This window comes from Aphelocoma coerulescens, chromosome 29 (genome assembly GCF_041296385.1).
Source record: "Aphelocoma coerulescens isolate FSJ_1873_10779 chromosome 29, UR_Acoe_1.0, whole genome shotgun sequence".
NCBI lineage: Eukaryota > Metazoa > Chordata > Aves > Passeriformes > Corvidae > Aphelocoma > Aphelocoma coerulescens.
In genome coordinates, this window is record NC_091042.1 from 1,500,636 (window position 1) to 1,512,519 (window position 11,884).

The following is an 11,884-nucleotide window of genomic DNA, read 5'->3' on the forward strand; positions in this document are numbered from 1 at the left end:
TGTGGAACGGCACCGCCGCAGCCCCGGGAGGGGCGGGGGGGGGGGGGAGGCTGCGGGGGGAAAGGCGGGGGGGGGGTGGTGCGAAAAGCGGGGAGGGGGCGGCGGCGGCTGTCACCGCGGCCTCGGGCCTGCCGGGGGTCGGGCCTGTGGCGGGGGGAGAAGGATCAGCCCCCCCGGTGCCGCTGCCACAGGCCGCGCTTTGTGCCCACGCGTGGGGCGCACAACGGCCCCATTGAGCGGGGGGGGCGGGAGGGCTCTGCCCGTACCGGGAGGGGGCGGGGGCTCGGAGCGCTGCGGAGCCGGGGGGGGGCCGGGGAGATTCGGGGGGTGGGGGCTGGCAGGCGGTTGGAGGAACGCAGGGGGGGACTGGGGGGTCCTGGGGGGCGCTGGGGGGGGGGCTGGGTGGGGCCAGGGGGAGGTCGGGGGCGCGGAGGGGCAGCAGGGGCTGGTGGGGATGGGGGCAGGGAGGATGCTGGGGGCGGCCCGCGTGTGCGCGCCCGGGGTCCCAGGCGCGCCCCTCACCCTGCGCTGGGGCCGGATCCCCCCTCCCGGCTCCGGTAATCACGTGACCCGCCCCACCGGGATGCTCTGTGCCCTCCGCCAATCAGCGCGCGCGGATCGCCTGCATCCCGCTCGGCCAATGGGAGCCTCCGCGCGCTCCGGCCAATCGCCGCGGCCCCGCGCCTCGCGACCACCTCGCGACCGCGGCCTCACAGCCGGCGGCGTCACCGCCGCCCACCGACCAATCAGAGCCGCGCTCGCCGTTGACGAGCAGGAGCGTGGACCAATCACAGCCCGGAGTGGTGGGGCTGGGGCGGGAGCGGGGAGGCGCGGGCGGAAGCGGAAGCGGCGGCGGCGGCGGGGGAAGATGGCGGCGCGGCGGGGCCCGGGCCCGGTGGCGGCGCTGGCGCTGCTGGCGCTGCTCGGCCCGGGGTGGCCCCTGCGCGGGGCCCGCGCCGCGCTCAACCTGCAGGAGCTCAGCGAGCTCAAGTACGGCCTCGAGATCCTGGCCGAGCCCGTGCTGGCCGGGCAGGTGCGCCGCGGCACCGGGGCCAACGGCTGGGCGGGGGGGAGGCGGGAAGCGTCCTTGGGGCTCTACCGGGACCGGCGCACCGGCCACAGCGCTGCCGAAGAGGGGGGCACCGGCTGAGGGTCAGGAATGCCGCCCGCGGGGTCCTGCGGGGATCGGGAGCTCCCGTCCGAGGACGTTCCGGGCCCGGGGCACCGGCTGGGGGTCCTGCTGGGGCCGGGACAGCGGTCAGGGGCTGTGCAGGGCCCGGGGCACCGGCTGGGGGCTGCTGGGGAGTGGAACACGGCCAGGGGTCCCTAGAGGGGTTGGGGGCCCCTGTTCGGGACGGGACTGGGGTCAGAGGCGCCCCCGGGGTCAGGGGCGCTGCCCGGACTGGTACCGGGGTGGGGGCACCGGTCCAAGCGGGTCCTGGGTGGTCGCAGCCCGGGCTGGGGGCCCGGGGCGCTGCCGGGGGGAAGAGCCTGGCCGGGAGTCACCGGCTCCGGGAGCACGCGGGGGTCCGTACCTCTCTGGCCGAGCAGCTCCGCGGGGGCAGCCCGGGGGTCCCGGGGGTGACGGCGACCCCCTCCCACCCCACCGGAGCTCGCGGGGCCGCCCTCGTGCTGCTGGCGGATGTCCGTGGGTGGATGCCCCGGGCTGTGGCTCTGGCGGTGGCAGGGGAGGGACTGTCCTTCCACTTCGTGTTTCGGGTTCCCCAATTTGAGGGGGGACTGGCACACCCCGCGGGCACCCGCTGCCGCGTTGTGCTGCCTGCGACTGCTCTGAACTCCTCGAGCTGTGGGGCAGTAGCTGCCGAGCAACCCCTGAGGGTTGGAGGGGTCATCCGGAGCCCCCTGCAGCTGCTGGGGGCAGTGCCAGGCCTGTCCCCGTCCCCCCCGGTGTGCCCTGGGCTGTGACAGGGACAGGGCTGGAGGCCACGCTGAGGGAAGGCTGCGGTGTGCCCCGGCCCCATGCGGGACAGGCTGTGGGGTCGGTCACATCCCACCCGGGGGAGTCCGTGGGGTCTCTTGGGGGGGCTGCGGGGTGCTGGAGGGTACTGAGGGCTCCCAAGGGGGGCAGAGTTCAGGGTCCTGGGGGGGGTCTGAGATGTCCTGAGAGGGGCTGCGGGGTCCCGGGGGGAGCGCCCAGGGCTCTGACAGCCCCGGTGGCCCCTCCCCAGCACCAGGCCGAGGACGTGGTGACGGTGGCCTCACGGTTCAAGCAGCGCTACGAGTGCCGCCTGCCCCCCGCGGCCGTGGGACCCCCGCCCGGACCCCCGCGGGACCCCCGGCTCTACAACGGCTCCGGCGTGGCCGAGCTGCTGCGGCCCATGGGGACAGCGCCCTGTCTGCTCAAGGTGGGGCCTGAGGGGTGACAGGGGGGGCACCCCCAGCCTCACCTGGGGGCTGCAGGGCACCCCCGGCCTCACCCGGGGGGTTCCGCTCTTCCCAGACCAAGGACTGGTGGACGTACGAGTTCTGCTACGGGAGGCACATCCAGCAGTACCACCTGGAAGGTGACACTGGGGGCAGGGGGAGGGACAGAGTGGCCCCGATGACTCCCCCACCCCCCCCACCACCACCCAATACCTGCCCTCTGTGTCCCCCGTCCCCACAGAGTCGGAGATCAAGGGTGACATCCTCGTCCTGGGCTACTACCAGTCCGCCTTCGACTGGGATGACGAGGCAGCCAAGGTGTGTGTCCCCCCGGCCGTGGGGCCAGCGGGCGGGTGGCAGGGACGGGGCTGTCCCCGTGCCCACCCCACGGCCCCCCTTGTCCCCCCCCCCAGGCCTCCAAGCAGCACCAGCTGCGGCGCTACCACAGCCAGAGCTACGTGAACGGCTCCCGCTGCGACCTCACCGGCCGCGCCCGCGAGGCCGAGGTCCGGGTAAGCACAGGGGACACCTCGGGGCACGGGTGGCACTGGGTGGCACCGGGGGGATGGCAGGGTGTCACCCGAGGGCCGTGCCCGCAGTTCCTGTGCGAGGAGGGCGCCGGGGACTACATCGCCCGCGTGGACGAGCCGCAGTCGTGCTCCTACGTGCTGACGGTGCACACGACGCGCATCTGCCACCACCCGTTCCTGCGGCCGTCCCCGGGGCTGGCACCGCAGCCCATCCGCTGCCAGCCCGCCCTCTCGCCCGCCCAGTACGTCCAGTACGTGCGCGCCCAAGTCTGTGAGTACTGGGGACCCCCGGCCTGGGTGTGGGGCCGTGGTGTGGGGCTGGCGCCGTCCCCTCCATCCCGGGGCTGACACTGACCCCTGGTGCGGGGCTGGCACTGACCCCTGGTGCAGGGTTGGCACCGTCCCCTCCATCCCAAGGCTGGCACTGACCCCTGGTGCGGGGCTGGCACTGTCCTCTCCAGCCTGGCCATGTCCCCTCTTTCTCAGGCTGCCACTGTCCCCTCCATCTCCAGCCTGGCCCTCTCCCCTCCATCTCGAGGCTGGCACTGTTCCCTCCAGCCTGGCCCTGTCCCCTCATCCCCTAGCTGGCCTTGACCCGTCCATCCCACGGCCAGCACTCTCCCTTCCTGCTGGGACTGGCACTATTCTCTCCAGCCTGCCCTTGTCCCCTCCATCCCAGGGCTGGCACTGTCACCTTGCCAGCCCTGTTCCCTCTGCCCTGAGGCTGGCACCAGGACTGGCCCTGTCCCTTCTGTCCCAGGGCTGGCCTTGTCCCCTCCAACACCGGGCTGACACGGTCCCCTGCAGCGTGGAGTTGGGCCTGTCCCCCCACGGCCGTGCTGTCACTGTCCCTGTCCCCTGTGTTCCCTCTGTCCCCAGCTGACACCAAGAGGAAGGTGGAGGAGATCTCGGAGGAGCTGCGGAGCCTGGACACGCGGCTGTGGAGTGACAGGGACAGCGAGTCCCCCTCGCAGAGCCCTGAGGGCACCCAGGACGGTATGGCCCCTGTCCCCAGCTCACGGTGACAGCACAGCCTGTGTCCCCCCCTCCTGCTGGGGCCCCTGGTCTGGCTGTGGGCTTGAAGCTCCCAGTGCCAGCCGTGTCCCCCTGTGGCAGCTCTGTCCCCCCCTGTGCCAGGGAACCAGCCTGACCCAGCCAAGGATGTGACAGGTGGGGAGCCAGTCGCAGCCAGTGACCAGCGGGACAGCACCAGGGTGAGCCCCAGTGGCCCTGGGGACATTCTGGGGGTCTTGGAGTGGGTTGGGGTCACTTTGGAGGGGGGTTTGGGGTCCTGCTCCATCCCCTGTCTCCTCCCCGCAGGAGCCGTCCCCGAGGGCAGCTGGTGGTCGGGCAGCTGGTGAGTCCCGGGGTGTCCCCCCCATGTCACCTCGGTGCCCAGCCCGTGTCCCCCGTGCCTCCCCTGCACCTCCCCGCTGCTCCCACCCACCTGCTCTGGGTCCCCTCGTAGATCCACGGAAGAAAATCCACTTCAAGGTGATCCGGAGCCCCGGGGACCTGCTGCAGTTCATCGAGGAGCTGAAGGAGACCACCAGGAAGGTGGGGACCCCCCCGTGCCCCTCGGGCCTCTCCGTGCCTCAGCTTCCCCCTGAGCCCCTTCCCACTGCCTCAGGCCAAGGAGAAGGCGAGCAAGGAGGAGGAGGAGGCAGCAGCAAAAGCTCCCCCAGCCCCCCCCAGCCCCGCAGAGCCCCCCAGCCCCGAGGCCCCGCCTGGCCCCGAGGCCCCCCCCGCGGGGGCGGAGGAGGAGGAGGAGGAGGATGAGGAGGAGGCGGGGCCGCTGCTGGCGGGGCTGGAGCTGCTGCCACGGGAGCAGGTGGCGAGGCTGAAGGAGGAGGTGAAGAGCCAGATGGAGCAGGAGTTCGACAGCATCATCAGCGAGGTGGGAACCCCCTGAGTGAGCCGGGGACCCCTGACCGGGCTGGGACCCCCACAGGGGCACTGGGACCCCTCTGGCTGGACTCTGTAGCCACAGTTGGGGGCCCCCTGGCAGGGGTGGGACCCTCTGGCCGAGCTGGGGCCCCCCAGGCTGCACTGGGGCCTCCAGTTGGGTTGGCTCCCCGCAGCAGCACTGGGGATCCCCTGGTTGCTGCAGGGACACGCTGTCCACACCAGGGAACCCCTGTCCCTGCTGTCACCCCCCCAACCATGCTGGGACCCCCTCCCAACTATGCTGGGGACCCCCTGACTGCCCTGGGACTCCCCTGGCGGGGCCAGGGCTGCCCAGCACAGATGGGGACAGGCTCGGGACAACATCTCTGGGCCGGGGAGCCCCCGGCTACTCTGGGTACCCGCTGACCCAGGGAACCCCGCCTTGAACCCTCCCGCAGGTGGAGGATGAGTTGGAGACCGAGGGGCTGAAGGGGGAGTTCGACCGGACCCGCGCAACCCGGACCCTGGCATCCACCCTGACCCGGCTGATGGACCGGCTGGACAGGGCTGAGCCCCGCCACGACCCCCCCGAGCCCCGCCGCGACCCTCCCGGGCCCCCCCCCGGCCCCGAGGGGCACAGAGAGGAGGAGGAGGAGGAGGAAGAGGAGGAGGGGGGAGCCGCGAGGAAGGGCAGCCCCCGGCTCCCCGACGGGCGGGTGCGGGTGCGGATGGGCAGGGCCGGGAACCGCGACGCTCCCCAGGACCCGGAGCCTTCCCAGGGGAAGCAGGAGCCCCCCCGGGAGGATCAGGAGCCCCCCCAGGAAAAGCAGAGCCCCCCGCAGCTGCCGCAGGTGGAGAACGAGGTGCGGGAGCTGCTGGCCAAGGAAGGGCTGCGGGCTGAAGGTAGGGAGGGGTCGGGCTGGGGGAGGCAGCTGGGGGGGAGCCCCCCCACCCCCCAAATCAACCCCTCCGGGCCCCCCCTCCCCAGGGAAAATTGAGATCAAGATCGTGACGGCATCGTCAGGGGGCGAGGAGGAGGAGGCGGCGCAGTGGCTGTCGGAGGAGGATTCCCGGAGCCTGAAGGAGATTTTCCTCAGCATCCTGGTGGGGGGGGGCACCGAGGGGCCGGGGGGGCACCGAGGGGTGGGGGGGCACCGAGGGGTGCGGGGGGACAACTGAGGCGTGGGAGGAGGGGAACTTTTGATGTTGGGGGAAACCAGGGACACAGCGGGGGATGTGTTGGGGGGGGAAACTGAGGCACAGGGGGTGGAACTGAGGCATGGTAGGGCTGGGGAATGTGGGGGGCTGAGGGATTGGGGGGAAACAGGCATGGCAGGGCTGGGGAATGTGGGGGGCTGAGGGATTGGGGGGGAAACTGAGGCACAGGGGGTGGAACTGAGGCATGGCAGGGCTGGGGAATGTGGGGGGCTGAGGGATTGGGGGGAAACTGAGGCACGGGAAGGGAAACACACGGAAGTGGGGATGGGGGCTGGGGGCAGGAGATAGGCTCGGGGTGGAGCCGAGGAGGGAAAAGCGGGGTACGGGGGACACCGGGGTGAAGGGGGGCTCCGATCTGCTCCCCCCCAGGTGCAGGGCACGGAGGAGGCGCAGAAGGAGCGGCGGCGGCAGCAGGCGCTGGAGGACAATTACCGCTTCGTGTGGGGGGGCCGCGACGAGCCCCCCCCGCCCGCTGACTCTGAGGACCAAGACTTCTGATCCCCCAAATTCTGATCCCCGGACTCCTGAACGTCCCCCCACAATCGTGGCTCCCCCCTCATGCCGTGGGAGTGGGCAGGGGACGCCCCGAGGACACTGCTGGCCCCCTCCCTCTTTGGGGGGAGGTCCCTGTGTCCCCCCCCCCCGAGGACCCTGCCCTGCTTGGGGGAGGTGACCGTGACCCCCCGGGGGGGACCCTGCCCTGACACCGGGCCCGTTTGTGACATGGATGACCTGGGGGGGGTGGGGAGGGGGAAGAATGGCCGTGATTTAGGGGTGGGAGGGTTGAGGGGGGGGAGGGGGCTGTAATTGGGTGGGGGGTCCTGCTGCCACTGGAGCCATTGGTGCTCCCCCCGTGCGGGGGGGTTCGCTCTCTCATAATGAGATGTAACGAAGTCGTCAGGCCTCTCTGCCCCCCCCTCCCCCTTTTTATCAATAAACCGAGGTCACCCCGGGCTGTGTCTGTGTGTCCCCGCTGTCCCCCGCCCCGTCACCCCCGTCCTCATCCTGCCCGCGGGGTCCCGGGGATCCCCCCCGCCCAAAATTGTCCAGCGGGTGGGGTCGGGGTGGGGTCGGGGGCAGCCAATCAGATCCAGGGCGTGTTCAGGGGCTCGCCTGGGCTCGGCCAATGGGAGCGCGGGGGGCGGGGCACTCGAGGACCACCGGGACCCCCGAACGGACCGGGACCACCGCAAGCCTCGGGGACAGCGGTGCCACCGGGACCCCCGGCACTGACGGGACCCCCAGGAACCCGCGGAGCCACCGGGACCCCCGGAGCCACCGGGACCGATGGGAGCCAGCAGGGCCCCCCGATTAAGCAGAGCCAGCGGGACCCCCAAAGCCAAGCAGGACCCAGGGACCGACAGAGACCTCGGGACCCCCGGACTGAGCCGGGACCCCCGACCCTCGCCACCAGGCGAGGCCGCACCACAACCCCCCCATGGTACCTCGTGTCCCCCCCATCCCGACCCCCACTCACCCCCACTGTCCCTACGCCCCACAAGGGGCTGACGATAATCCGGGGCTCGAAAGCGGGGGGATCTGTGCCACCCACCCTGAGCCCCCAGGCCCCCCTCGGATCCGGGGTGCCCAGCGTGGGGTGCCACTACTGTCCCGTGGGTGTCACCCCCCCCCCCCTCCCGTGGGTCCTGTCCCCCACCCCAGGGCGTTCACCCCCTTCCACAGGTGTCATCAACCCCCAGGAATGTCACCCGCCTCTCTGGGTGTCACTCCCACCCGTGGCTCCTGTCCCTCATGGGTCCTGTCCCCCACCTCCCCTGGGCTTTACCCCGGGGCAGATCGAGCTGTAGCGGATGAGGGGCGACACGGGGGGAGTCCCCACTGACCCCCACATACCCGAGCCAGGTGTCCCCATGCCACTCCTGAGCCTTGGCAGAGCCCGTGGCTGCCCTTCCGCGGGGGCATCTTGGTGGGCTTCATCACCACCTTCCTCCTCCTGCACGGCCTCCTGCTGCCCCAGCCTGTGCCCACGCCCAGCCGGGACCCCCAGGTGGCCAAAGAGCCCCCCAGGCCATCCTCATCCCCCGCCCCATCGGACTCTGCAGGTGGGCGCTGCTGCCGTGGCGGGTGGCACGGGGTGGGGACACGGGGGACTGAGTGTGGGGGGCCTCACTCCCTCTGGCTGCTCCACACCCTGCTCGTGGCAGCGTGGGGACATCGGGGCTCCCCACTCCGTGGTCAGGGCGGCCCCTTCTCCCCAGGCGAGGCCACGGGGGTGGCCCGAGGGCTGTTCCAGCGGGTCCGGGCTCTGCGCTGGGTGGTGGCAGCACCGCAGAACCACGAGCCCAGGGCCCGGCATGTGCGGGACACGTGGGCATGGAGCTGCAACGTGGCCCCGTTCGACACCCCGAGCCTGCCCCCAACACCCCGAGCCTGCCCCCGACACCCCGAGCCTGCCCCCAACACCCCGAGCCTGCCCCAGACACCCCGAGCCTGCCCCCGACACCCCGAGCCTGCCCCCGACACCCCGAGCCTGCTCCCGACACCCCGAGCCTGCCCCCCACTCCCCGGCCGTGGGGCTGGGGGTGCCTGAGGCCCGGGGGCAGCTCTACCACAAAACCACCCGCGCCTCAAGGCCGGTGATGACACCTTCGTGCTGCTGGGCAACCTGCGCTGGCTGCTGGCCACCCCGCTGTCCCTGGGCCACATGGCCCCAGCCCTCGCCCACAGCACCTGCGGCCACCGCGGCCCCGAGGAGTCCGTGGCACTGGGGCAGTGCCTGGAGCGGCTGGGGGTGGCTGTGGGGGATTTGTGGGACATGTAGGGCCAGGAGACCTTCCACCCCTTCCCACCCGAGATCCACCTCACCCACCGCTTCACCTGGGGCTTCTGGTACCAGCAGTACTGCTGGTACCCCGTGGTGGAGGTGGGTCACCGCCCAGTCATGGGGTCACCCTGTCACTGTCCGGCCCGGGTAGGGGCAGCTGGTGGGGTTGTTATGCCCCCCCACACGTGGCTATGCCCCCCCCATGCATGGCCAGAACCACCCCCCATGTGTATCCTCAGTAGCCCCACCTGTGGCCACAGTCTCCCTGTGAGTGGCCACTGCTCTCCTTGCGTGTCACCTTCCCCCACCGGCCCACACACAACCATGGGCCACTTGTGTGGCTGTGGTGTCCCCATGTGCATGGTCATGACCCCCCTCACGTGGCCGTGACACCCTCGAGCTGCAGCCACAGTGTCACCCCCATGCCTGGCTGTCATGTCTCGCCAACACGGCCGTGGCATCGCCCCCCAAATCCCCGTGAGGTCCCCAGCCACGGCCAGGATGTTCCCACACCGTGTGGCTACGCACCCTCTGTGTGCGGCCAGTGCGTCCCCCACATGTGACCGCCGTGTCCTCCCTCACGTGTGGCTGCAGGTTGCCCGTGTGTGACCACGGTGGCCTCGGTGTTCCACGCACAGCCGTGACCCCACTCCCACGGCCGTGGCTCCCCACACGTTCCCCCCACGTGTGACTGCGGTTCCTCACACGACTCTGCCCTCTGCCCAAAACCCAACCACGGTCCCCACCCTGTGCCTGCCCCACTGCCCCCCCGCCATTCCTGTCCCCACGGCCGGACAGAGGCCGTGGTGACCAGGGACAACCTCCAGCTCCCCTTCCCCATCCTGCCCTGTGGCACCACCAATGGGGTAGGGGGGCACCGGGTGCCCAGCGCCTCCCCCCAGCCCCCCCGTCCCCCCAGGGTCCCCAGAGCAGCTCAGACCTGGCCGTGTCCTTCCGCTACGTGGCCGGGGGGGAGATGAACGTGCTGGAGCTCCTGAGCCAGCGCCTGCGCCCCTACGGCTGCAGGCCCCGCTACCGGCCCCCCCGACCCCCCCCGCCGCCCCCAACGCCACCTGGACCCCCCCAGACCCCAATGCCATCCGGAGCCACCTGGGTCCCCAAGAACCCAACGCCCCCAAGCCCTGCCCTTCCCCTTCCCGGACCCCCCCTGCGCTGAGGGTGGCTCCAGATTTGGGGGTTTCCTACAGTGGGGTGCACCCGGGGGAGGGGAGGTCCCCATCACCCCATTCCTGCCCTGGGACCCCAAATGCCCCGAGCCCTCCCTGTGTCCTCTGCCCACCCCGACACCCCCGAGTGGGCAGACTCGCGTGGCCCTAATTAGTGGCTGTTAATGAGCTTTGCGGGGATTGGATGGCCCTGATCCGGGTGTGCCGGGGGCGGGGCACCGCCGGACGGGGACTTGGGGGCTTTGGGGGGGCCCGGGGAAGGATCAGAGGGGTCTCAGCGGGAAACGGAGCTGGGGGAGGATGGAACGGGTCCCATCGCCACGGGGGGTAGGCAGCGCTCGCGGGGGGGCTGTGGGTGATGGGACCCCAAGGCGGGGGCAGCTCAAGGCCTCTCTGTGGGGATGGTCCCCTCCTATCCTTTCCTGGCCCCTGTCCCCGCCCCTGTGTCTGAGGTGGCCGTGACCCCACTCTCCGTGTGGCCATGCTGGCCCCCCATGTGTGGCCATGCCCCCCCCCAGGGTGTCCCCCCACGGTGACGGTGGCCCCCCCACGTCCGTGTTGTCCCCATGGCACCCCACGTTGGCCCCTCGCCTCACAGTGACCACAGCGTGCTCCCCGCGTGGCCGTGACCCTGTGGCACCCCCCCCCCCTCCACGGGCTCTGCCCCCCCGAGTCATGTCCCCCCCTGGTTCCCTGGAACCCCCAAAAGTGATTGCCCCAATTCCTGGGCGCGGTCGGTACCCACAGAGGGGGAATTTTGGGTCGCGGACAGTGTCTCACGTCCCCAGGCAGACTCTCGTGGCCGTAATTAGTCACTATTAATGAGCTTTGCAGGGATATGATGGCCTTGATCCCGGGGGGCGGGGGCGCAAAGCGGGGCTGGGGGCTTTGGGGGGGCCGGTGGGGCCCGGGGGTCTCAGCAGGACACGGGCGGGGGGAGGCGGGGAAAGGCTGGGGGGGTCTGTGGCCGTCGGGACCCCACGGTGAGGGGAGAGCCGGGGACAGGGGGACAGTGTCTGAGCTGGGGACGCCTCTGGGGCTGTCCGGGTGGTGGTGGGAGCACAGGGCTGGGGACGAGGAGGGGACAACGAGCGCGGGGGTCGCTCCAGGCCGGGGACAGGTGCAGGGCGGGATGGGTGGGTTTGGTACCCGCGTGTCCCTGACCCGCTCGGGTTTGGTGCCCGTGTGTCCCTGACCCGCTCGGTTTGGTACCCGCGTGTCCCTGACCCGCTCGGGTTTGGTACCCGCGTGTCTCTGACCCGCTCCTTGTCCCCCCCACAACACCCCCGACCCCTCCCGCGTGTCCCCTCCGCATCTCCGGACACCGGACATCGCTGTCCAGCGGCTCCGGCCGGGCCGTGCTGGCTCCACCCAGTTCCGCAGGCCACGCCCACCCAGGGGTGCACGCCCCGCTAAGCCCCGCCCAGGTCAAACCACGCCCACCTGATTTGCATAACAATACCACCCACCGATCAAGCCCCACCCCTTTATGGCCTGATTTGTTTAGCCACGCCCCCTCATTTGCACACAAACATCCGCGCATCCGGCCACCCCAGCCCCGCACTCGGACCACGCCCATCTCATTAATATTCAGAATACATCCATCATGAGGCCACGCCCACTCCGTTGCTACCCTGGCCCCGCCCCCGCCGGTCGGTTCCGGTCGGTCCGGTCGGTGCTGGGCAGTCGGTGACCAGCCGGGCACGGGGGGGGACACCGGCTCCTCCCCGGTGCCGCTCGGTGTCCCCCGGTGCCCCCCAGTGTCCCCCGGTGCCCCGCAGTGTCCCGGGGACTCCCCAGTGCAGGACAGTGCCGCCAGCTGCCCCAGTTCCCCCAGTGCCCTCCCAGCCGTGCTCGGAGGCCGGACCCCGACCTTCTCCACCGTCCGACCA

General features: G+C 71.5%; 1 protein-coding gene and 1 pseudogene across 3 annotated transcripts; both read left to right on the top strand.

The window, feature by feature from the left end:
- Positions 1 to 854: 854 nt before the first annotated feature.
- Positions 855 to 6,780, top strand: OS9 (OS9 endoplasmic reticulum lectin). Of its 3 annotated transcripts, none has more exons than XM_068997611.1 (14): positions 855 to 1,033; positions 2,190 to 2,366; positions 2,462 to 2,525; positions 2,627 to 2,703; positions 2,799 to 2,897; positions 2,985 to 3,186; positions 3,795 to 3,911; positions 4,032 to 4,129; positions 4,236 to 4,272; positions 4,384 to 4,472; positions 4,546 to 4,812; positions 5,261 to 5,705; positions 5,791 to 5,906; positions 6,390 to 6,780. In XM_068997611.1, exons 1-14 carry the CDS (start codon positions 869 to 871, stop codon positions 6,516 to 6,518), a joined length of 2,082 nt encoding a protein of 693 aa, XP_068853712.1. In that variant the 5' UTR covers positions 855 to 868; the 3' UTR covers positions 6,519 to 6,780. The 3 variants fall into 3 exon arrangements, with proteins under 3 accessions (XP_068853712.1, XP_068853713.1, XP_068853714.1); XM_068997612.1 differs by having other exon boundaries at positions 6,396 to 6,780; XM_068997613.1 differs by having other exon boundaries at positions 4,053 to 4,129.
- A 118-nt stretch (positions 6,781 to 6,898) lies between these two features.
- Positions 6,899 to 10,528, top strand: LOC138099899 (glycoprotein-N-acetylgalactosamine 3-beta-galactosyltransferase 1-like; annotated as a pseudogene).
- The last annotated feature ends 1,356 nt before the right edge of the window (positions 10,529 to 11,884 follow it).

Coding starts and splice junctions, on each gene's coding strand:
- OS9 (XM_068997611.1), top strand. CDS start 869: ATGGCGGCGCGGCGGGGCCCGGGCCCGGTGGCGGCGCTGGCGCTGCTG. Junction 4,130..4,235: donor ACCAGCGGGACAGCACCAGG/GTGAGCCCCAGT, acceptor TCCTCCCCGCAG/GAGCCGTCCCCGAGGGCAGC. Junction 4,473..4,545: donor TGAAGGAGACCACCAGGAAG/GTGGGGACCCCC, acceptor CCACTGCCTCAG/GCCAAGGAGAAGGCGAGCAA.